Source organism: Oncorhynchus masou, chromosome 22 (assembly GCF_036934945.1).
Source record: "Oncorhynchus masou masou isolate Uvic2021 chromosome 22, UVic_Omas_1.1, whole genome shotgun sequence".
In the NCBI taxonomy this organism is placed as follows: Eukaryota; Metazoa; Chordata; class Actinopteri; order Salmoniformes; family Salmonidae; genus Oncorhynchus; species Oncorhynchus masou.
The window spans coordinates 56,298,489-56,324,665 of record NC_088233.1 but is presented as its reverse complement, the minus strand read 5'-3'; the positions used below and the strand labels follow the sequence as shown (position 1 = coordinate 56,324,665).

Here is a 26,177-nt window from a genome sequence, read left to right as displayed (position 1 = left end):
CTATTTCAGAACAAGAGCATTTATCGTTATCGGCAAGCTTCATTTTAAATCTGCTCTCAGGAGTAAAATAGGTACTGTGTGCAAATTTGAAATGGATCAGCTAATGGACCAACACATTTTTTACACATTTGTTACATTGTATTTATTTAATTTTGTCCATTTGGTTTCACATTGCCAAATGTCTAACAAACAAAAATGACCAAACAAAACCACATGTTCATGCAAGTCATTTGTTTTTTGGACACAAATGGTCATGTTAAATCCATTTATTATCATCATGGAGCATCACTTGTGTGTCCCAATCTTCATATTACCTTTGCTTTGGTCAACATACGGGAGGAAACTCATAACTGCCATGATAGGGGAGACTGGGTGTCTCATCATGGGTTGGTTGTCAGAGTTCTTAGCCTATTACTCTAGGATGCTGTGTAGCCTAGTAATTTTAAGATTAAAATGTGTGACCTATGTGACCTGGTCAATTCATATCAACATCTCAAAACATGGAGGAGAGTGGGATCTGTGTGTTTTTATAAGAGGTCAAAATAAAAATACATGCATTGGTACACTATATATACAAAGGTATGTGGACACCCGTTCAAATTAGTGGATTCGGCTATTTCAGCCACACCGGTTGCTGAAAGGTGTATAAAATCGAGCATACAGCCATGCAATCTCCACAGACAAACATGGAGGATTCCGGGAGTACATTACCAGCCCCAAAGCATAGTGCCAACTGTAAAGTTTGTTGGAGGAGGAAAAATGGTCTGGGGCTGTTTTTCATGGTTTGAGCTAGGCCTCTTAGTTCCAGTGAAGGGACGCTACAGCACACAATGACAATCTAGATGATTCTGTGCTTCCAATTTTGTGGCAACAGTTTGGAGAAGACCCTTTCCTGTTCCAGCAGCTTGACTGGCCTGCAGAGCCCTGACCTCAACCCCATTGAACACCTTTGGGATGAATTGGAAAGCCGACTGCGAGCCAGGCCTAATAGCCCAACATCAGTGCCCCGACCTCACTAATGCTCTTGTGGCTGAATGGAATGAAACGTTTGACGAGCAGGAGTCCACATACTTTTGGCCAAGTAGTGCATTATTTGAATTATAGGAGTAGAATATCCATGAACAATGTATTTGTTGAAAGAAGACAGGAGAGTTGTGTTTCAGACCTATTTCTGAGTTGCTATCGGACAAATCATATGGAAATTAAAATCACATTTTGCCTTTATGCTCAGTTGGGGGTAATTGTATAAAAAATGATATTACAAAGTTTAAACGGTTGAATTTCATTTAAGAATATTGTTATATACTCTGTTTTTATAGTTTATTCTCAGTTTGTCAGCAGCTCTACACTAAATCAGTTTCTCTGGGTGTGCGCCAGCTCATGCTTTTTACAAGAATATTGTTCAATCAAAATCAATAGCCTGACTATTTCTTTTTGAAAAGAGTCTCATAAGATATCCTACTGGTAATGAGGAACACAAGTGTGTAAAAATTCTGACATCCAGCCCCCATCTCCCTTAATCTGCATCGGAAGCACACATAAATGAGCTGCGACTCACCAATGTTTCAGAGAAAACAAGTTATGATATTGCATACATTTGATCCAATGCTTGCAGTCAAACAACCAATAATACTGTGTGCATCTTGTTCTTTTCCTGTGTTTTGTTGGTATGTATGATGTTTATTTATTTAATAAAATGTCGTCATAATAGCCAGATTAAATTTGAGAGGAATAGTCAAAGCGATAGTCAATATACTAGAAAATGTACTGTATAGGTGTGTTTTTGTTTTGAGGAATCACTTTTTCTTTGAGAAGATTGAGTCAGGAATGGACACCAAGAGGTAATGCTAATATCTGATTATTTCTTTTTTTTATATTGATATTTTTACAGAGAATGTGCATTCATAACTTCCTCAGTGGGCAAGCATAAATATATTTATATAACATCAGATACAGTTCTTTCTTTTTATTCTGCTATTAGATCGCAACAAGCACAATGCTTACAATTCACAGAACATTTTTATACACACAATAATAGATTTTTTTATTCCAAACAGGGTGATTTGTTTTTAATGATTTAAATATTTTCCCTGGTTCAATATTACAGTAATTTACATAAACATCTTTCATTTTTATCATTATACCATGTCCAGTTTCCCTACTTTTATTACATTCATAATTTTACTGCTTGGATTTTGTCATTTTCCTAGCGTTTTACATATTTTGTTGAATTCATACCAAACTATTAAAGTGAGGTGAAACTTTGCATTGAGACTTTTGTTTGAAAGCATAACACATGTGAGTAGCAAACCACAACCTTGCCTTAGGCCTACATTAATCCCTTGTCTCTATAATCCAGCATTTTGGATTTGAGATCAATTGTTTCATTTGATGCAACAGTACAGAACATAACATTTTATTTGAGGGTTTTTTCATGCACTTTATGTATCAAGTCCCAACATTTGAAGGTGTCAAGTATTTGGACACATTGACTTGTGGTCTATTATAGTAGTCAGAAGCTTACTAATTGTTCCCATATAGTCCTAGTACGCAATGCCTACACTGTACATCAAACTTGTGACTCTTCAAAGTTGTTCGATATATTTGCAGTTTCTTTTGGTTGTGTTTTGGATTATCTTTGTGCCCAAAAGGAACTGCATGGTGAATAATGTAGGTTGTGTTTAAAACAGGTAGCCCAGCGCTGATCTTTTTTCCACTAATTGGTCTTTTGACCAAATCAAAATCAGATCTTCTCTCATCAGATCTTTTTCAGACCTGATCAGATTCGTCAAACGCAGCCAAATTGTTCATTTTGGAATCACTTTTATTGTAAATAAGAATAGAATAAGTTATTGAACACAACAATAATGTGGATGCTACCATTATGGATAATCGTGAATGACTACTGAATAATGATAAGTGAGAAAGTTGGAGGCACAAAGACCATACCCCCAAAACATTCTAACTTCTCACCATTACCAATAACGGGAGTTTTTTGGTGGCGGGGTATGATATTTATGCCTCTTTAACATTCTCCTCATCATTATTCAGGATTCATTCATGATTATCCACAATCATGGTAGCATCTACATTCCTTTAGAAGTGTTCAGAAAAATATTTTATTCTTATTTACAATAAAACTGACTCCAAAATGACACAATATATTATTCACCATTCAGTTCCTATTGGGCACAACGTAATCCGAAACACAACCAAAACAAACTGCAAATGCATCCAACAAGTTTATAGAGTCACATGCTAGGAAAATGGGACCAAATACTTAAATGTTTGACTACTTTTAATACACTATACGTGAATTTGTCCACATACTTATGACACCTTCAAATGGGCCGACTAGAAACATATAGTACTTTCATTTCTAAACGGTAAAACAAATATGTATGAACATACCCTCAAATAAACGGTGACATTCTGTGCTGTTGCCTCATAAAACATTTGATCTCAAAATCAAAATGCTCAAGTATAGAGACAAATTAAAACTTTTCGCTTCACTGCCCAAATAAATATGGAGGGGAGTGTGTACAACATTTGAGATGAATGCAGTCTCCACCAATGGAGGAAAACTGCCTTTAAAAGCCTCATTGTCTACAAAGCGTGATCAGATTGAATCCTGACTTTAGTAAGCATGGGTACCAATGGATAAAACCCAACCACCTGCACAACATATCTTAGAGACATCACCAGATCAAATAAACCAAACAAGTCCAGTGAGAGGTTTCAAGGTCGCCACTTAGCCAGCCACATAAAGCACAAGAGAACAATGGTTATGTCACACATCAAAATGGCACAGAGTGGGACCAGTAGCAGTAGCAGTGTTGTTGTGCATCATGCGAGCACGTTGAGGGCATCTGTGAGCATCTTCAGCTCATCCTTGACAGACTCCAGGCCTCCTCGGATCTTCAGGGGATTGTCCAGGACCTCTATGCTGTAGGTGTAGGGGTCAAACCGCACAGAAAACGGCCTCTTAATTCCAGCCACATATGATCTGTCAGGAAAAACACAAGGCAAATATACAATGTATAAAAAGTCTAATATCTATTGATTAGTCAATGTCTGTCTGTCTGTCTGTCTGTCTGTCTGTCTGTCTGTGTCTGTCTGTCTGTCTGTCTGTCCTGCCTGCCTTGCCTGCCTAAAGTTCAATGACAACATTCTTATTGTATCAGGCAATATGGATATAAAGGGTTCACCTTTTCTTCAGTAGAGGCCAACTACAAGACACATGAATTCAATATGCATTGAATCACAGAAAACTGATTTGCATTGCACTGCAACTACATATTAACATATTAATCTACAGTCTAAGCCTCTAGAGAGCGATATTGACTAACCAAACATATATAATTGTTATAAGTTAGTAATAACATGGACCCTTTAGCTGATTTGGGATTTTAGGACACCTGTAGGTATAAAAAAAAATATATTTTTATAATATTACATTTCGCCTTACTGCTATTAGACCATAGAAACCCACTGAATAACACACACATACATGGCAAATAAGACAAGCAAAATATATACACTACCGTTCAAAAAGTTTGGGGTCACTTACAAAAGTCTTTGTGTTTGAAAGAAAAGCAAAACATGTTGTCCATTAAAATAACATAAAATTGATCTAAATACTGTGTAGAGATTGTTAATGCTGTAAATGACTATTGTAGCTGGAAAAGGCTGATTTTTAATGGAATATCTACATAGGCGTACAGAGGCCCATTATCCGCAACCATCACACCTGTGTTCCAATGACACGTTGTGTTAGCTAATCCAAGTTTAGCATTTTAAAAGGCTAATTGATCAGTAGAAAACCCTTTTGCAATTATGTTAGCACAGATGAAAACTTTTCTGCTGATTAAAGACTAATTGAGTATCTGGAGCATCAGCATTTATAGGTTCAATTATAGGCACAAAATGACCGGAAACAAAGGCGTTTCTTCTGAAACTCATCAGTCTATTCTTGTTCTGAGAAGTGAAGGCTATTCCATGCAAGAAATTGACAAGAAACTGAAGATTTAGTACAACACTGTGTACTACTCCCTTCACAGAACAGCACAAACTGGCTCTAACCAGAATAGAAAGAGGAGTGGGAGGCCCTGGTGCACAACTGAGCAGGAGAACAAGTACATTAGAGTGTCTAGTTTGAGAAACAGACACCTCACAAGTCCTCAACTGGCAGCTTCATTAAACAGTACCCACAAAACACCAGTCTCAACGTCAACAGTGAAGAGACGACTCCGGGATGCTGGCTTTCTAGGAGCTAGCAGGTAGATCAAAAACGGATGTAAGTTGGTAAAATAATAAAACTAGTGTGAGCCCGGACTATACGGCTTGTACGTGTGCGCTTGTGTGTGTATGCATTCGTGTGTCAATGGCCGTGTCTGAAATCTGTCTTGCCTACTACTTACTAAAACTACATGCTGTGTACGTCAGTGGAGGCTGTTGGGAGGAGCTATAGTAGGGCAGCTCATTGTAATGGCTGGAAAGGAATTAATAGAAGGTATCAAACAAATTAAACATATGGAAACCACATGTTCGACTCCATTCCATTCATTTATTTCCAGCCATTACAATGAGCTTGTCCTGCTATAGCTCCTCTCACCAGCCTCCACTGGTGTACTTATAGTACTACATACTATTTTGTATGTACTGTTTAATAAAAATGTATTCAGCAAACAACAAACATCAACATTCCACTCATCCATACTGAGAAGGCATCATCTAATGCGCAATCGCGCTTGTTAATTTTTCATTCAGCTTTGAATGGATGATTCTCTTCCTCAATAGTGTGCAGTGAATTCTATTTCATGTAAAGCCAAAATGAGTATGAGGGCATACTACGTTTTATAAATGTATATTTTTGCATACCAAAAAAGCCTACTATTTAGCCTACAAGTATGGGTATTCTGACACGGTCTATGTGTGTCTGGTCCGTTACCTGAGTTTCTCTTTGGCATCTGTGAAGCTCTCAGAGACAAAGTATACAGACTGGTAGTTCTGGTCTTGGTAGGGCTGAATGGCAGCAGCCTCTGGGTCAAACTCCCTCCTCTCTGGCTCATCTGACAGAGCATGCTGGGCAAGACAGGGGGAGAGTGAGAGATGGAGAGAGGGGGGTGGTGGTTAATGTCTGGACGTCTGGATATTCCTGTAATTCAACATTTAATTGAAAATTAGGTTAGGGAAGGTTTATTCTGTTCCATTATGTTGTCTGTATTATGGTGGCTTATATCTAAGATGAACCCCTTAAGGATCTGGCCTTTTTTTTGTTGCCTGTATCCCCAAATCTAGCTGCCTGTAGCTCAGGACCTGAAGCAAGGATATGCATATTCCATTTGAAAGGATATATATACCATTTGAAAGGAAACACTTTGAAGTTTGTGGAAATGTGAAATTAATGTATGATAATATAACACATTAGATATGGTAAAAGATATCACAGAGAAAAAAAATTGCAGTTTTTTTTCATCATCTTTGAAATGCATGAGAAAGGCCATCATGTAGTATTCCAGCCCAGCTGCAATTTAGATTTTAGATTTAGGCCACTAGATGGCAGCAATGTATGTGCAAAGTTTTAGACTGCTCCAATGAACCGTTGCATTTCTGTTCCAAATGTTGTATTAAGACATGGTATGATTTTAGATTGGAGAGAGGAAGAGAATACTCCATGTCTAAAACCATGTACTCACCACTAGCTCTCCATATGAGGAGAGGAGTCCTGCCCCGTAGGCTTTCACAATGCCACCCTGTTTACACAGACCAAACTCCACCGTGAACCAGTAGAGCTGAGACACACACACACACACACACACACACACACACACACACACACACACACACACACACACACACACACACACACACACACACACACACACACACACACACACACACACACACACGAGACATGCTTTCTAAATTAGTCATGTTTCCACAGCTTTACACTTCATATGTTTTGCATGTGTGGTAGGAAGCAAATAAGGGATCAGGAATAATCCAAGCCATGTTGCAACAACAAAACTTACCGTTGACAGTTTCTCAATATCTTCTTCTGAAGCCCCCAGTGAAGCAAGACCGATGTTCTACAAGACACATGTGATCTCTGTTAGTTAAGCATGACAGAGTATCATCTTTGGTTCATGGTATACAAAGCAGACAAAAGGGTGATGGGTAGACAGCTCAAGTCAAGTGGCAGGCCAGAGGCCCAACTCTCATTTTAGAACTGCTCCTTTAATAAATGTTATTGGGTAAAAATTGTCCATCTTCACAATCAATACATCAGAATCAATAAAGCCAATAAAGCCACAGAATTTGTCACCTGAGAAAACTGGGCGAACACCCGGTCAGCCAGAATGGGGACGTGGCCCAGGAGTTCGTGCACACAGTCCCTATCGCAACATCACAAAAATAATGAGATGATTAAATGCAGTCACACAGGAGATGGAGACAGAAAGTGAGAATAAGATGCCCAGTACATATTTCCTACATGTATCATACAGAAAGTGCATGATGCTGTCTCGATCTAAGAAGGTGCAGATAAGGAAGAGAGAGGTATGGAAAGAGAGAAATTAAGAGACATAAATGATACAGGACAGAGAGCTGTTTGGACTGCAGACCTGAGTTTAAATACTATTTGAAATCTTTCAAAATACCCTGCAAGAGATGCATAAAAAGTCATGTCAAACTTTGTAGAATTGCAGGAAATTGGCAAGCGGTTCCCACTGACAAGCGGTTTCAACTCGCTGTTCACATTTGAGGTATGGTCCAACAGAAGGTCTAACCGAATTATTCATAATGTGTTTCGGGGTCCATATTATGGACCCCGAAACACATTGAGATATTATTTTACTGTAACAGAGGAGAAGTTTTCTAACAATCCTCTTTAAATGTCTCAAGTCCTCAAATTGCACACAGAGCAGACACTACTAAAACGGTAGTATCAATGAACATTGATTCTGTATGCTCAGTACTACATACCACTAGCAGGATTTTATCCACAGACTGTTATACTAGCTGTCTAGTCTGTGTTTTATTAATGTGCAATAAGCATAAAACACAATTATATAAGGAATTGGCAACACATTCACATTCTGAGAAATAAGGTAGGCCACTCGATTTCAACATGAACAAAGTGGACAGGCTATCATGCTGTTCAAACAGTAGGAGATGGACAGAAGGGTGTGTTCATAACAATTCAACTGTTGTGCCTTGTTAGCTAGCAAATAGATCCAAGTAGGATAAACTTGAAATATAAAGATTAGCTGGCTGCTCACTAGCACGTGGGCTTGTGCTTGAGAGATTGTTGATGAGACCTGGGTTAATTTTCTATATTGCCTACAAGAAGTTAGTCATTATTAGTGAATTTGCATTATAAATGGTTTTTGGTGTTTTTTTAACAACATGTTATTGTCATAGATAAACTTGAAAGTCAGATCAGTTTTCTGCTCTACCTATCTCTAACCCTACATAAGGGACGCATGTGGCAGTTCCCTAACGATTGATAAGGATTTTCATAGGACAAATGGACGGTCCCTTACTAGACGTCCACGGGTGCTATTAAAATAGGCAGACAGCCTCAGGTCGTGCCCCAAGGCCTGGTCTCAGGGAAGTAAAAAAATAAAGTTTCCAGGGCACTCGGTTTCTGAGATACTGTATCTCAGGGACCGTCCATTTGCCTTATGAAAATCCTTAGTCATACAGTCAGACCCAGAGCTCTGAAACTTTATAAACCTGTTCTAGAGCTTAAGTCGGTAATGCATGGTGAGTTATGTGGCTCTAGAAGATTCTCAGGCCGAGAAACAGCCTAGTCCATTTGCAATATCTTCAATAAATTTTTAGCGTAGCGAAAATGACAACCTTTAGAAAAGTCTCGGCCCATAGAGACGGACACTACAAGTTTCTGTCCGATAGCTCTTTCAGGGACCCCGTAGCAACGCCCGAAAAAAATGCATTTTCAGCACCAATGAAGGTCGATGCTCGGGCTCCGAATGACCTATCGAGCCAAAACTCGGGATTCGGGATCGCCGCAGCTAGTTCTACACAAAAAGTCAGAACTGGAACCGCAGCTAGAACGTAACTATTTGTTTTACGGTCTTTTAGGCGCTGTGAATTTTGGGCCGGCTCTGAAATATGTGATAGTTGGCTTCTAAACGAGTTGGAAAAAGTGGGTTTGTGTCAGTATGTATCAGTTTGGTGTCAGTATGATATCTTATTGACTGATGGATGGCTGACTTGATGGCTGAATTATTGTCCATTTCCAATAAGTTTAAACAGTGATGAACCATCACCAAATGGACAGGCTGAAATCAACACTGAAAGGGTTGGCAAATGGCATCACCGTAGTCTCTGGGATGTGCCGAGTTCAACGAGGTGCCCCACTTGACTGTAGCTCGCTTGGTCTGACTTCAGCGACTGTGCAAAAGTAGGCCCAGAATGAAGCCTGACAATTAGCGATTTCAACATGCTTGTGACATATTGTGGCCTCTTCATCACACAGAGACACACTGATTTCGATGGGGTCGTCGAGGGGAGGTTGGGTTGGATAAGCCACAGAGTTATTCTCTCTGCGCTCACAGGTTTATGTAGTTTAACACATCCGAGTTTCTCCATAAGGATAACATGGGTTTACAGGTTATACTCTAACTTTTTGCTACATTAAATACATGCTTAATCATTTGGACAAGTATGCTGCCTCTATTGTATTGTGTTTTGGAGAAAATGGGGGTCATGTTAGCAGTAACTGCATAAGATTACTATGAAACCAAGGTAAATAAAAGCATTTTTTCTCAATTCCATGCTATGAGCAGTTACTGCCTTTTTGCTTAGTAGTGCAGTACCGCAAAAAAGCAGGCTCAACTATTTTGATGAAATAATAACATTATTATTGGGTCTTATGGTTGTGGAAGGATTATATTTAGATACACAGTTTATTAAGTAAAGCACCCCATTCACGAAAGTGGTTTGCTCTTACAGCGAGTCACGTGGCCGTGGCTTGGTATATAAAGCAGGAAGACAAGCATCGAGGTATTCAGAGACTGTTCGATTGAACGTTAGAAAGGGCAAAATGAGTGACCTAAGCAACATTGAGTGGGGTATGATCATCGGTGCCAGGCACTCCGGTTTCAGTATCTCAGCCCACTTGGGCTTTTCACGCACGACAGTATCTCGGGATTACTGACAATGGTGCGACAAACAGAAAACAACCAGTCAGTGGCAGTCCTTTGGGCAAAAACAGCTTGTTGATGAGAGGTCAAAGGAGAATTGCAAGGGGGTATGCTCCAAACCGTTTTGTGTGGGTTCAAGTCCCCTACGCGACTCAAATTAGAAAAACTATCTCCTGCTGGTCCTTGAGTCAAATAATGCATTTGTGATGTTTGTAGATCTATTTTAATAATGTATGTACAACGTTGTACAGTTAAATATACGCGTCTGTGCAATATATGTAATAAACAGGATTATTAGCCGTGTGTCTACAGGGCTGAAGAAAGATGCCTCATTAAATGTATTATTATTATTAATTATCAAGGTGTTGCACTTCCCTTTGCAACACAATAACACAAATGTAATTGTACATGAAAAAATGAATAATTTAATCTGCTGCAAACTGTGAATATGATCAGGAGCTTGGCTCACTACATTGTGAGCTATTTAACCAGTCATTTAAACACACGTGATTTCGTAACTTTGATTAGCAGAACTTCTGTTAGGAACGCTTTCATGAAAAACTGTTCGATCACGTCCAACGACAGTACGTCAACGTTTTTAATTGGCTGATGTGGAATTTGTTACATTATAGTTAGTTGCATGTCATTTGCGGCATACATGATCTTGAGCAAAGTCATTATAGCCTATCATTTCACTTCCCCTGTGAGAAACATGAGCACAGGTTGATTTGGCTTTGCTGTACCACAGTCGTACCACAGACTACCTACCAAAGGTTGCACTGTATCCAAAACAATGTTGAAAAGTGTAGATCAGCTATCTTTTAACCGGGGTATGGAGAACTAGGATGTTGTGCAATGTTAAGATAGAAATATAGCATGTAGAATTAGCAATCACATCAGCTCTTCATGACATCTCTATCTGCAACTTTCTACAATGTTTGCATACTGAATATGGCCATGGTGAAACAGTAGTACTCACGGTTCAGGGGAGTGCATGGGAGAAGAGGCGTGGCGTATATACTGGGTACACTGGAACACGCGGAAGGCCAGACTGGCTAAAAAGTCTCTGGCGGAGAGGAGACCTGCCACGGGACGCAGCTGGAACCCTGTTCGCTCTGTGTGTGAGAGTGAGTGAGAGCGAGACAGAGAAAGAAAAAATAGAAAAAGCCGGGAGACAGTGACAATGACAATTGGTACTAATGACTACGCATCTACCAAGAGATGGAACTCAGGTAGTGTGCATTCAGCCGACAGAAAATGTATGATTGCGGTACGTAACCTTTGTCTCTAAACCCAACCTTAACCTTAACCCTAACCTTTACCATTTTCGACCCCTACGCAGGTTGAATATCCACTTCTTTGCACTTACATGTATCTAATGTTCAATCGGGAGTGGGCTGTATTGAACATGCTATAGGTCAGTAGTAGACACTAATATTTCTGAGGGAGATACTTTATTGGGGGGGGTCATGAAGTGAAATTGATTCATACATGATATCAAATGAATTCATACATGATATTTAAGATACTGTTAACATGGACCATCAAGCTTTCATTCAAGTTGCAGTATTAGAAACAAATGTTTAAATATCATTGTATGAATCTTTTGAATCTGGCCTTATTGCCATTTTCTCAAAAAGAAAAAGTTGATGATGATCTTTGTGTATGATCTTTTGTGAAGAATCAATTATTTTCCCCCAGTCATTCTGTACAGATTCTTCTCTGTCTATTCTACTGAGTCCTGCACAGCTTGTGTGATAGATAGAAACAGAAGAGACAAACACATTCCTGAGAATCTTAGCTTTCAGGAATGGGGTCAAAAACCACTTTTACTGTTCCGTTTGTCCCAGCCGCTAATAGCAAAGGTTACTAACGTAACCATGGTTCTATGAACTAAGCGGCGCATTCAGCTGACTGAGGAAAACATTTTTCACAGCACATTCATTCAATTATTTCTGGAGTTGCCAATGAAATTGCAGAGAGACGCATGCGTCTTGTGAGAAGCTCAATTACAATGGCTGCAATAGGCGGCATGTATGAGTACCTCTGAGGAAGCGTGACACGTCCTCCAACTGGGGGATGTTTTCAGGGCTGTATCCACAATGTCTCTCCAGCAGACGGAAGGCATCCAGGTGCTCACAGCAGGCATGGGTGGTGTACAGGTCCCTGAGGGTGGAGTACACCTCTCTCCTATCCAACACACACACACGTGGGAGATCACAAAGACATGCATGCACGTACACACACACATGGATACACACACACCAGAAGGTGAACACACATGAACACACATGATAATATACAAATATAATTTTGTAGATAAACTTGCAGATGAAAATGTAGAAATCTTAAAACACAACTGTGAGTCGTCATGGGAAAAGGATTGATTTCTCTGCATTTTCAAGACAGAAATGTTATAGAAGTCCAAATATATACATTAAAAAAGAGAAGACTTCTGTATAACCCATTTCCAGAATGGTGAGCTGAATGTGTGGCCTCTCTTTGATTGAGTTATGGCAGCATATTGTCCTCTAGGTCAACTATAAATCTCTCCAAAACAAAACTGTTTACTCTCTTATAATCGGGTTATCCACGAGCAAGTCTACGTTCCAAATGGCATCCTTTTCCCTATATAGTGCACTGATTTTGAAGTGGGCCCATAGGACTCTGGTCAAAAGTAGTGCACGATATGGGAATAGGTTGTCATTTGGGATGCAGAACAAGTCGTGTACCAGATGGTTGACAGTCACTTCGGAGAAGTTCGGTCGAGGGACCTGAAGGTTTTTTTGAAAAGGTTTTTATATTGTTCAAACACAATGTTTCCGTTTGGTGGAGTGAGTCAAACAATGAACTGACATTTTAGACTGACATGATATCTGGGCAATTGACTTTAATCTGTGACATTTGCACATAAACGATCAAAAGCTTTTACTCTAGACGGCTTGATAGCACCCTCCATCCGTGGCAAATCAGGAAAAGAACCATTAAATAACCTTTACAACTCTGAGTCAAAATCACAAAATCATAAATAGTATGAAATAAACACGTCTTTGTGCAAATGGACATGTAAACAGAGGGCTGAAGCATAACAGAAAGCATACAATAAACAACCCTTGCACGATAAGTATTGAGATGTGAAGAGTCATTGTAGTTCCAAAAGCTACTGCCTAAGCTTTAATTCAATGGTCTAACACTATCTTAATTAGGGCTAGACCCCTTTTTTCTCAATTTCCGCCTGACTAACGTGCCCAAAGTAAACTGCCTGTTGCTCAGGCCCTGAAGCCAGGATATGCATATAATTGGTACCATTGGAAAGACAACACTTTCAAGTTTATAGAAATGTTAAAATAATGTAGGAGACTATAACACCATAGATTTGGTAGGAGAAAATCCAAAGAAAAATCAACCAGAATGTTTTTTTGAGAGCCCATGCTCTTACAATGGAAAGTATAGGGGCATACTGAATTCTAGCTCTCAGGATGCAATTCCTATGGCTTACATATACATAGGGTGTCAGCAGTATATGTTCAAGGTTTCAGGCTTGTAACTTCCAAAACAAATAATAAATATCAGTTTTAGTACGGGGACACAGTCTTGTTTGTGTTCGGGCGCACGATGAACATACTTCTTTCCGTAAGAAATATTATAGCTTGATTACATTTTAGAGTATCTGAGGAGTAAATAGAAACCTATTTGACTTGATTAAACAAAGTTTAGCGGTAGATTTTCAGATTCCTTTCTCTGCATGTTGAACGACTGGATGATTCAAATCGATGGCGCCAACTAAACTGACTTTTTGGGATATAAAGAAGGATTTTATCTAACAAAACGACACTACATGTTATAGCTGAGACCCTTTGGATGACAAATCAGAGGCAGAAGTGAATATTTAATCGCTATTTGTGAATTTATGAAACCGTTCCTCAAACAACCGCATGGCATACTTTCGCTGTAATAGTTACTGTAAATCGGACAGTGCAGTTAGATTAACAAGCATTTAAGCTTTCAACCGATATAAGACACTTGTATGTACCTAAATGTTTAATATCCACACGCCTATCACTGATTAAGGTTTGAAAACTTATCACTGATTTTACCAGAGAATATCATGCTAGTGCCACTCACCATGTACCGATCTCCTCCTCTGTGTATTCTACTCTGGGGATGGGCTCCCCTCTGACAAAGAGAAGAATGAAATTAGTAGATATACACCATTGTAGCTTCCTATTCCTGGATAAACTTTGAATCCACTTTTTTGATGATTTTTACATGACATTTTAAGCAGTCAATCGTCTCCATTTACTGTTAAAGTTTCATGACTCTTTGTATTTGTATTACTACATGGCAGACCTAGAAAAACTATAGTTTTAACTATTCTTTGTGGAAAACTATTTTTTCAGGGAAATAAATAGTTACTTTTTAGGTGACCACAAATATTTGAATAGAGATCCCCAAAAAATACTATTTTAAAATAGTTTTTTAATAAAAATCTCATAAAGTAACTACTTAAAAAAAATTATGTCAGTACTGTATCTGGAACTGCATGTTAAGATAGAAATATAATGAATAGAGCACACCAAATATAATAAACCATTCCAATCTATAGGACAGTCATAATTGATATACACAATACATTTCTATCTGAACATTTTGTAAATGTCCATTCTCCTGAATGTCCATTTCCATAAAGTCTAACCATTTATATATACAGTACCAGTCAAAAGTTTGGACACACCTACTCATTCAAGGGTTTTTAGTGAAGACATCAAAACTATGAAATAACACATATGGAATCATGTAGTAACCAAAAAAGTATTAAACAAATCAAAACATATTTTATATTTGAAATTTTTAATTCCAAAGGCACTCGCACATCTGAGCTATCTTTTATTCTAATGCATGGTAACAGCTGAATAAAATGAGAAAAAAGAAGAAACCCGCACACTGCTCTTGATAGTATCACTACTCTTTAATAAGCTTTTACGTATCGGCCTCACTGCCTTCTTCAGAGCTTTTTTTGCATTCTTGGCATTCTCTCAACCAGCTTCATGAGGTAGTCACCTGGAATGCATTTCAATCAACAGGTGTGCCTTGTTAAAAGTTCATTTGTGGAATTTCTTTCCTTCGTAATGTGTTGTAGCCAATCAGTTGTGTTGTGACAAGGTAGGGATGGTATAAAGAAGATAGCCATATTTGTTAAAAGACCATGTCCATATTATGGCAAGAACAGCTCAAATAAGCAAAGAGAAAATGACAGTCCATCATTACTTTAAGACATGGACAGTCAATGCCTATGTGCCAACATTTCTTCAAGTGCAGTTGCAAAAACCATCAATCGCTTTGATGAAACTGGCTCTCATGAGGACCACCACAGGAAAGGAAGACCCAGAATTACCTCTGCTGCAGAGGATAAGTTCAGTAGAGTTACCAGCCTCAGAAATTGCAGCCCAAATAAATGCTTCACAGAGTTCAAGTAACAGACCCATCAACTGTTCAGAGGAGAATCAGGCCTTCATGGTCAAATTGTTGCAAAGAAACCACTACTAAAGTGCACCAGGAAGGGGTTTGCTTGGGCCAAGAAACCTAGGGAATGGACATTAGACCGGTGGAAATCTGTTCTTTGGGTCTGATGAGTTCAAATTTTAGATTTTTGGTTCCACCAACCGCTGTGTCTTTGTGAGAAGCAGAAAAGGTGAACGGATGCTCTCTGCATGTGTGGTTCCCACCATAAAGAATGGAGGAGGTGTTTTGATGGTGTGGGGAAGCTTTGCTGATGACACTGTCAGTGATCTTTTATACATTCAAGGCATACTTAACGTGCATGGCTACCACAGAATTCTGCATTGATACGCCATCCCATCTGGTTTGCGCTTAGTGGTACTCTCATTTGATTTTCAACAGGACAATGACCCAACACACCTCCATGCTGTTTAAGGGCTATTGACCAAGAAGGAGAGTGCTGCATAAGATGACCTGGCCTCCACAATCACCTGACCTCAACCCAATTGAAATGGTTTGGGATGAGTTGGACCACAAGAGTGAAGGAAAAGCAGCCAACAAGTGCTCAGCATACACAAGGAGTCGCTAGAGTGCGATGACACAAATTAAACACCCCCGGCCAAACTCTCCTAACCTAGACGACGCTGGGACAATTGTGATCCGCCCTATGAGATTCCCTGTCACGGCCGGTTGTGACACAGCCTTAGATCAAACCTGGGTCTGTAGTGATGCCTCAAGCACTGCATAGCAGTGTATTAGACCGCTGCGCCACTCGGTAAGTATAAGTATAAGGAAGTTGTGACGCTCAACTACTATGCAACTGAAAAGGTAAAAAGCTCCATCTGAGGGTAAATGTTCTTGTTTCAAACACACACTATACCATCTTTAAAGGGATTGTTTACTCAGAATACAAATTAACATGATTTTCAACCTACCTTGGCTGTAATTGATTCAAGTATTTGGCAGTATTTTCAAAAAATTGTTTCACCTTTATTTTTCTAGGCAGATCAATTAAGGACAAATTCTTATTTTCAATGACAGCCTAGGAACAGTGGGTTAACTGCCCTGTTCAGGGGCAGAACGGCAGATTTTTACCTTGTCAGCTCGGGCATTTGATCTTGCAACGTTTGAGTTACTAGTCCAACCCTCTAACCACCAGGCTACCTGACGCCCTAGAATGGGGTTTTTTAGTTTCATTTTGACACTTAATAGGCATATTTTGTTGCTGTTAGCGTTCTCAGTAACACTTAACAAACTGTTTTGGCGCCTGTGTAATTAAACTGTAATAACCTTGAGCAACATTTTATTAACATGTTACCTAACACTTTGGTAATTGCATAGCAATGAGCAAAACAGTACTCTACAGGAATAGTAACTGCTCCTTATTCCACATGTTATAACTCCATTATTATGCAATTATAAAGCAATTTCCACAATCTTATGGAGGGGTTGGAACCTAAATTATTTTCCAATCGTTTCGTTCTGAACAGAACCCATCAAAAGAATTGTTTGGTTCCACTGTTACTATACACACAATACCCCATAATGACAAAGCAAAAACAGGTTTAAAAAAATGTTTGCTAATTTATTCAAAATAAAAAACTGAAATAACTTATTTACATACGTTTTCAGACCCTTTGCTATGAGACTCGGAATTGAGCTCAGCTGCATCCTGTTTTCATTGACCATCGTTGAGATGTTTCTACAACATGATTGGAGGTCACCTGTGGTAAATTCAATTGATTGGACATGATTTGGAAAGGCACACACCTGTCTATATAAGGTCCCACAGTTGACAGTGCATGTCAGAGCAAAAACCAAGCCATGAGATCGAAGGAATTGTCCTTAGAGCTCCGAGACAGGATTGTGTCAAGGCACAGATCTTGGAAGGGTACCAAAAAATGACTGCAGCATTGAAGGTCCCCAAAAACATAGTGGCCTCCATCATTCTCAAACGGAATAAGTTTGGAACCACCAAGACTCTTCCTAGAACTGACCGCCCGGCCAAACTGAGCAATCAGGGGAGGTGGGTCTTTGTCAGGGAAGTGACCAAGAACCCGATGGTCACTCTGGCAGAGCTCCAGAGTTCCTCTGTGGAGATGAGAGAACCTTCCAGAAGGATAACCATCTCTGCAGCTCTCCACCAATCAGGCCTTTATGGTAGAGTAGCCAGACGGAAGCCACTCCTCAGTAAAAGGCACATGACAGCCCGCTTGGAGTTTTCCAAAAGGCACCTAAAGACTCTCAGACCATGAGAAAGGGTTTGGGTCAGGGTTAGGCTTCTCTGATCTGATGAAACCAATATTGAACTCTTTGGCCTGAATGCCAAGCGTCACGTCTGGAGGAAACCTGGCACCATCCCTACGGCGAAGCAAGTTGGTAGCAGCATCATACTGTGGGGGTGTTTTTCACCGGCAGGGACTGGGAAACTAGTCAGGATCGAGGGAAAGATGAACGGAGCAAAGTACAGAGAGATCCTTGAAGAAAACTTGCTCCAGAGAGCTGAGGACCTCAGTCTGTGGCAAAGGTTCACCTTCCAACAGGACAACGACACTAAGCACACAGCCAAGACAATGCATGAGTGGCTTTGAGACAAGTCTCTGAATGTCCTTGAGTGGCCCAACCAGAGCCCAGACTTGAACCCGATCAAACATCCCTGGAGAGACCTGAAAATAGCTATGCAGCAACGCTTCCCATCCAACCTGACAGAGCTTGAGAGGATCTGCAGAGAAGAATGGGAGAAACTCCCCAAATACATATGTGTCAAGCTTGTAGCATCATACTTGAGGCTATAATAGCTGCCAAAGGTGCTTCAACAAAGTACTGACTAAAGGGTCTGAATACTTATGTATATGTGATATTTCTATCTTTAATAAATTAGCAAAAATGTTTAAAGACCTGTTTTTCCTTTGTCATTGTGGGGTATTGTGTGTAGATTGAAGGAAACAAAACAACTAATCAATTTTAGTATAAGGATGTAGCCTAACAAAATATGAAATAAGTCAAGGGGTCTGAATACTTCCGAATGCACTGCATATTCAAGTACCTTAAAATATATTTGTTTTTCTGAGAGGTATTCCAAATACTATTTGTTTTTCTGAGACCTGTATTATCAAAGAAAATAGTTGACTTTTTGTTCAAATTATATAAACTATATTCGACTACCTCCAGTTTGTACTGTATTTTCAAATAAACTACAAAATACAACTACAGTATTTTCTGCCCAGGTCTGCGACATAGCAGTATATTGAAATATCTATATATATTAATTTGTGAAATTAGAAATCTGATTTTTTTAGGGCTTATGTTTAAAATGAATAAATGTTCTAATGAGTCACGGTATAATTATTTCTGGCTTACTGTTTATATCTGAAGGCAATGTCTCCAATCATCTTCCTCCTCTGCCGATAGACGGGATCTGTGAATCCCTGTACAAAACCGTCACACAAAACATGAGTAGTGACCCAATATCTATAGTTTCACATTTGATATAGTGTCATTATACTGTTATTAGAAATATGGCATCGTTAAAGCAATGTAATACGATTATTATCTGATGTAGGCTCAACGACAGTCAAAACTTGTGAGTTGCGCCCAAAACGTTGTTTCCCATTTAATAATAATCATGTAATAACAGTGTAATAACAATGATATTCTCACTCTCACTCTCTCTACATAAGCAGCTAGAGTGATTGTTTCCATTCATTCACTCACTGGGTGTTCTTGGTCTAAATCTGGATCAAATTTTGTGATAAGGTGGTGACATCTGTCCAGCTCAGAGATTTTCTTTGGGAACCAGTGAACTGAAAAAAGACCATAAAGATGTTTTATTTTTATTTTTTACAAACATGCTCCCATTTCCATGTATATCTTTAGTTCTTGTCACTGCAAAACACGTAATGCACACAAATGTTTGGACAAACATTGTGTCATACATTGGCTATACAATATTAGATGGTCTTACACTTGATAGCTGCTTCTGTTTAAGCCTCGAGTTCCACAGCATTATGTGTTTTCACCTGTGCCCGTGAGACTAGTACAGTTAAAGTGCATTATGCAGAAATTATTGAAGGTTCTCACATTTGACTTCTTTGGTGGTTTTGACGTCCTCTGCTATCCTCTTGATGGAGCTGATGAGGGTGCTGACATCAGACAGGTGCACCTCGCAGCGAACAAAGTACTCCAGCCCTTCCAGGCTGTCCCGGGGCTTCCTGCACGGCCGTGTTTCCAGGTGGTGGATCTTAGCTTCAAACGTCTATCAGGCACAACATATATATCTCTTAGGCTCTTCTCAATTGCTCAAACATCTATTGTTTCCTCGTCTACTCCCCTTCATCTGCACAGTGGTGGAAAAAGTACCCAACTGTCATACTTGAGTAAAAGTAAAGATTTCTTAATAGAACATTACTCAAGTAAAATTCACCCAGTAAAATACTACTTAAGTAAAAGTCTAAAACTACTTGGTTTTAAATATACTTAAGTATTAAAAATAAATGTAATTGCTAAAATATACTTAAGTATCAACAGAAAAAGTATAAATCATTTAAAATTCCTTATGTTAAGCAAACCAGACGGCATCATTTTCATTTATTTTTTTACTGATAGCCAGAGGTACATTCCCACACTCAGACATTTATATTTAAAAAAAAAGTGTTTAGTGAGTCTGCCAGATCAGAGGAAGTAGGGATGACCAGGGATGTTGTCTTGATAAGTGCGTGAATTGGACCATTTTCCTGTCCTAAGCATTCAAAATATAACAAGCACTTTTGGGTGTCAGGCGAAAATGTATGAAGTAAAAAGTATTTTATTTTCTTTAGGAATGTAGTGAAGTAAAAGTTGTAAAAAATATAAATAGTAAAGTACAGATACCCCCCAAAAACTACCTAACTCGTACTTTAAAGTATTTTAACTAAGGTTTACACCACCACTGCATCTGCACTAGAAAATCGGAAATGTCTGTCAAGCACAACATACTTCTCTTAGGCTCTTTCTCATTTGCTAAAAATGTTTCCTCGTCTCCACCCCTTCATCGGCACTACCTAGAAAAGACTTGAGAACATTATTTTATGGTAGAATCTCATCATTAGACTGGTTCTCATCTGGCTTGTTCTTGCAGTGAAGGAAAGGAAATGAGGAGATATTGCACTTTATATACATCATAGAAGACTGAAATATAACCAAACCGTTTAACATAGAAATTCTGGATTTTCGTAGTTAAAGTTTTTTAATTATGAAAAAGATTAATAACGTTCCACTCATAAGGGCGCTTCTGGTCATTCGACTGCAGAAATGAGCTATCACATAGCTATCACACGTCAGTGCAGGATTTCTTCACAAACGCAGGGCAACTAACGCCTCTATCAGACCTATCAGACCCACAGTGTAGATGCATCAATACTTTAAAACATTTTTTTATTATAATTTTGCACCAAAACGCAACGACACTGGTGGTCTGATCAAGGCAGAAAGGGAGATTACATGCTCTTGCGTGTATAAAAAAACTTGCTTGGAACATTTGATGTCATGCTGTTGTACCAGGCAGCTTCCTCTAGGTTCTCTACATCCACACCCAATGAAATAGCAACCTATCAGGAACATTAAAAATCTCAAGGCTGGTAATATAGGATTACATTTCCTACAAAGATTTAATCTTAAATGTCAACATAATTTATGTCTTTTAAATAACTTTATGAGACTACAATTGAATTAAAACAAGATTATACTTTAACGCAATCATGACCCACTGGGCATTGACATCAGTTCAACATGTAGTTTTGTTTTACATTTGGTTCAGTTGTCTATTAACGTGAATTCAACGTGAAATCAACGAAAAATGTTACCCTTTCATTGGATTTACCTTAACAGTTAAGTGAAAAAATTACGAAATTCCTTGACATTGAAGACTTTGGCAAATCAAATCAGTTTCCCACGTTGATTCAATATCATCACAGATTTTTTTTGGTGGGGTTGAAATGACGTTGAAATTAACTCGTTTTTGCCAGGTGGGGGTTGGCTTGATTAGATTAGCCCACACATTTTAAGATGTGGACAATTCAGGGATATTTTATTTTCCCTGGATAAGAAATTACTATACTTTAAAACAAGTTGTTGTTGATAGCATAAACTACACCACGAAAACAATATCGCCATAGAATCATTCCCATTTAGGAAATCTATTTAGGAATAATCCTTGACACCTTTGTTCAAAGCTCCAACAATCTGCTCTGCATAACTTGCCATAACATTCGAATTTACCTAGTTGCCTCTCCTGAACCATACTGACATAATAGACACAGTGATGCTGCCTTGTCGCCTGGAAAAATTAACAAGAAGAGCTGAGAGCAAGCACGAATAGGCTTAGGCTACACATTTTCTCACACCAAACAACTCCGAATTAATTGCCTTCTTGAATATCTCCTATTTTCCCGTATATTCATACAAAATATAAGGTGTGCAAAATATGTATCCCACTCTCCATTTGAACAAAAACAAGTGTTGGTTTGTGTTAATTGGTAGACTATTAGGTTAAATTCGATGTTGTTTATTTTCAAAGTTAAACGTTTCACTTTAAATCCTTTTTTGAATTATCCCAAATCTTATTTAGGCTCTTTAATACAGAAAAAGGCCTAGCTCGTTTGTACTTACCTCGAACACCTTGAGAGAGCGTGACAGTGCTGGTGTCTTGGAACTTCTCAGCGTGAAGAAGAGATTGAGCAGAGCTTTTCCATCCTCTTCCTCAAACACGATCTGTTCAGTCGCTTCAGCCGCCTCTGCCGCGGCTGCCGCTGCTTCTCGTTCCTTCCGCGCATCCTCGATCAAACTTTGTCGTCTCCCAATGAATCTTGGAGACTGCGCCAAAAAAAGAGCAACATATTGGATTTAAAACAGCTTTACTGTTATGTCTGTGAACATATTTAAACTCGAACATATTTATCTCGACCACCGACAGCGCACAAGACACAGCCCATAGAGCCTTGCTTACCTCGGTGGAACCATTTTACATCTCCAAACACGCATAAGAACACCAACGCAGTCTAAGTAAACCTGACGCATAGCTTAGTCTTAGTGATTTAAAAGCCGAGCTGCTAAACCACAATAAGTTATTTTCCTATAAAAAGTTACCATTTACCCAACCGCTCCTGCATAATAGTGCCCTCTCCAATGAGCCAGGCTCTCTGCGCGCATTGAGGCAACATTAAAAAAAGTCTTAAAAAGATTAGCAAGTGACACTTATAACAATAGTTTTGACCATTTCTACTCAAAAGTTGAGTATGATAGGTCTAAATGGAATGGTAATAAGAACGTTACTCCTTACCGTAACAGAATCAGACCTCTCGAGCTCGGACGCTGCCCTGCGCATACTCTTCGTTGAGGAAGAAGAGCTGCTTGAAATCGGCATGATCAGATTCTGGAGTGTGTAAAATAGTGTCTTTGTATGCGTGTGTAATGTGAGTGTCTGTGTATCTGAGCGTCTTTTATCGATGCTCCCTGCACTGCGTTGACTTTGCTTGGCGCGCCTGGTGTCTTTTTCCCCCACGCGGAAGAACTTGTCTGTCTTATTTATTGGGGAGGGGGGAGGATTTGTTTGTCCTTCCTGACGTCAAGCATCCCGTTCTCTTTATCAAACAACACAGCATCCGACAGATTTTCCCATATTTACCTTGATTATTATGTAACAGAGCAAGTGGCATTTTAAAAGCCATTTTCGTGTGGTTTCGTTTTTGTATCCTAATGGAGAAAGAACATTTATATTGATCTCCAATCATAGCTGCGGGAAGTAGGGGTGCTGAAGTTTCTGCAGCACCTCCTGATAAATTGAAATAATGTGTGCAAAATTATATGACTACTCCTGTCTGAACACTGATGAACATGGGCAGCACATGCACCAAATATAGAACAGTTTCTTTCTCTGCTGCCATAGAAATATAATCCATAGCACCCAGCTAGCACATAATGTTCTGAGGACCATATGTTTCTTAGACCTTGGTGAGAGCATGTTTGTCCAATGGTTATTTTGCATATAACCTTCCCATAAAGTCTCCTACATGTTTCTTCATGGTTCTATTTAAAGTAATATTCTCAAATTATTCAGAGACCGTAAAGAAACAACCTTCTTCTGTGGGAATTCTAATACTTTAGCATAATATTTTCTGCAGGTTTCCTCGTGGTTCAATTTAAAGTCCTGTTTTCAGAACATTAAGAAAACTTTCCATAAACCCCCCCCTAAAATCCTTAGTAATGTTCAAAGAAGGTTCTAATAATATTATTAGTGTTTTGGCCGCGTCCACTAATTGGCCACACCTGACTCAGCTCCTCTGTAGAGATGGGTGAACCTTCCAGAAGGACAACCACCTCTGCAGCCCTCCACCAATCAGGCTTTTATGGTAGAGTGGCCAGATGGCAGCCACTCCTCAGTAAAGGCACATGACAACCCGCTTGGAGTTTGCACCTAAAGGACTCTCAGACCATGAGATTCTCTAGGCTAATGAAACCAAGACTGAATTATATTTTTGTTCAGTATACAGTACCAGTCAAAAGTTTGGACACACCTATTCATTCCAGGGTTTTTCTTTATTTTTTACTATTTTCTACATTGTAGAATAACAGTGAAGACATCAAAACTATGAAATAACAAATATGGAATCATGTAGTAACCAAAAGAGTTTTTGTTATATTTTATATTACATATTTGAGATTCTTCAAAGTAGACACCCTTTGCCTTGATGACAGCTTTGCACACTCTCTCAACCAGCTTCATGAGGTAGTCACCTGGAATGTATTTGAATTAACAGGTGTGCCTTGTTAAAAGTTAATTTGTGGAATTTCTAATGCGTTTGAGCCAATCAGTTGTGTTGTGACAAGGTAGCCTTATTTGCTAAAAGACCTTGTCCATATTATGGCAAGAACCGCTCAAATAAGCAAAGAGAAATGACAGTCCATCATTATTTTAAGACATGAAGGTCAGTCAATCTGGAACATTTCAAGAACTTTGAAAGTTTCTTCAACTGCAGTCGCAAAAACTATCAAGGACTACGTTGAAACTGGCTCTCATGAGGACCGCCACAGGAATGGAAGACCCAGAGTTACCTCTGCTGCAGAGGACAAGTTCATTAGAGTTAACGGCACACCAGATTGCAGGCCAAATAAATGCTTCATAGAGTTCAAGTAACAGACATCTCAACATCAAACTTTCAGAGGAGACTGCGTGAATCAGGCCTTTGTGGTTGAATTGCTGCAAAGAAACTACTACTAAAGGACACCAATAAGAGGAAGAGACTTACATAGACCAAGAAACACGAGCAATGGACATTAGACCGGTGGAAATCTGTCCTTTGGTCTGATTAGTTAAATTTAAGATTTTTGGTTCCAACCGCTGTGTCTTTGTGAGACACAGAGTAGGTGAATGGATGATCTCCGCATGTGTGGTTCCCACCATGAAGCATGGAGGAGGATGTGTGATGGTCTGGGGGTGCTTTTTGCTGGTGACACTGTCTGTGATTTATTTAGTATTCAAGGCACACTTAACCAGCATGGATACCACAGCATTATGCAGCGATACGCCATCCCATCTGGTTTGCACTTAGTGGGACAATCATTCGTTTTTCAACAGGACAATGACCCAGCACACCTCCACACTGCTATTTGACCAAGAAGGAGAGTGATGGAGTGGTCCATCAGATGACCTGGCCTCCACAATCACCCAACCTCAACCCAATTGAGATGGATTGGGATGTGTTGGGCCACAGAGTGAAGGAAAAGCAGCCAAGAAGTGCTCAGCATATTTGGGAACTCCTTCAATTCTGTTGGAAAAGCATTCCAGGTGCTGGTTTAGAGAATGCCAAGATAAATAAAGGTTTAATAAAAAAATAAAAACTGATCCTGGCACTAAGACTGCACTCAACGAGCTGTATAAGGCCATAAGCAAAAAAGAAAATGCTCATCCAGAATCTGTGCTCCTAGTGTCCGGGGACTTTAATGCAGGCAAACTTAAATCTATTTTAACCTAATTTCTGCCAGTGTATCACACGTGCAACCAAAGGAAAAAAAAACTCTGGACCACCTTTACTCCACACACAGAGATGTATACAAAGCTCTCACTCACCCTCCATTTGGTAAATCTGAACATAATTATATCCTCCTTACTCCTTCTTACAAGAAAAAAAATAAAGCAGGAAGTACCAGTGACTCACTCAATACGGAAGTGGTCAGATGACGTGGATGCTACGCTAGAGGACTGTTTTGCTGGCACAGACTGGAATACGTTACGTGATTCATCCAATGGCATCGAGGAGTATACCACCTCAGTCACCGGCGTCATCAATATGTGCATTGACGACGTCGTCCCCACATATCCCAACCAGAAGCCATGGATTACAGTTAACATCCACACCGAGCTAAAGCCTAGAGCTGCCACTTTCTAGTAGCGAGACACTAATCCGGACGCTTATAAGAAATTCCGCTATGCCCTCAGACGAACCATCAAACAGGCAAAGCATCAATACAGGA

At 39.3% G+C, this 26,177-nt stretch overlaps 1 protein-coding gene across 1 annotated transcript; it reads right to left on the bottom strand.

The window, feature by feature from the left end:
- Window positions 1-1,887: 1,887 nt before the first annotated feature.
- On the bottom strand, window positions 1,888-23,168 carry th (tyrosine hydroxylase). Its single transcript, XM_064928993.1, has 13 exons — window positions 22,987-23,168; window positions 22,317-22,520; window positions 19,752-19,926; window positions 19,386-19,474; window positions 19,032-19,099; window positions 14,298-14,348; window positions 12,217-12,362; window positions 11,152-11,287; window positions 7,328-7,397; window positions 7,035-7,091; window positions 6,699-6,794; window positions 5,951-6,084; window positions 1,888-4,006 (listed from the first exon to the last, which is right to left on the bottom strand). The coding sequence occupies exons 1-13, from the start codon at window positions 23,068-23,070 to the stop codon at window positions 3,847-3,849; spliced, it is 1,470 nt and encodes a 489-aa protein (XP_064785065.1). The 5' UTR covers window positions 23,071-23,168; the 3' UTR covers window positions 1,888-3,846.
- Between the last annotated feature and the right edge of the window lie 3,009 nt (window positions 23,169-26,177).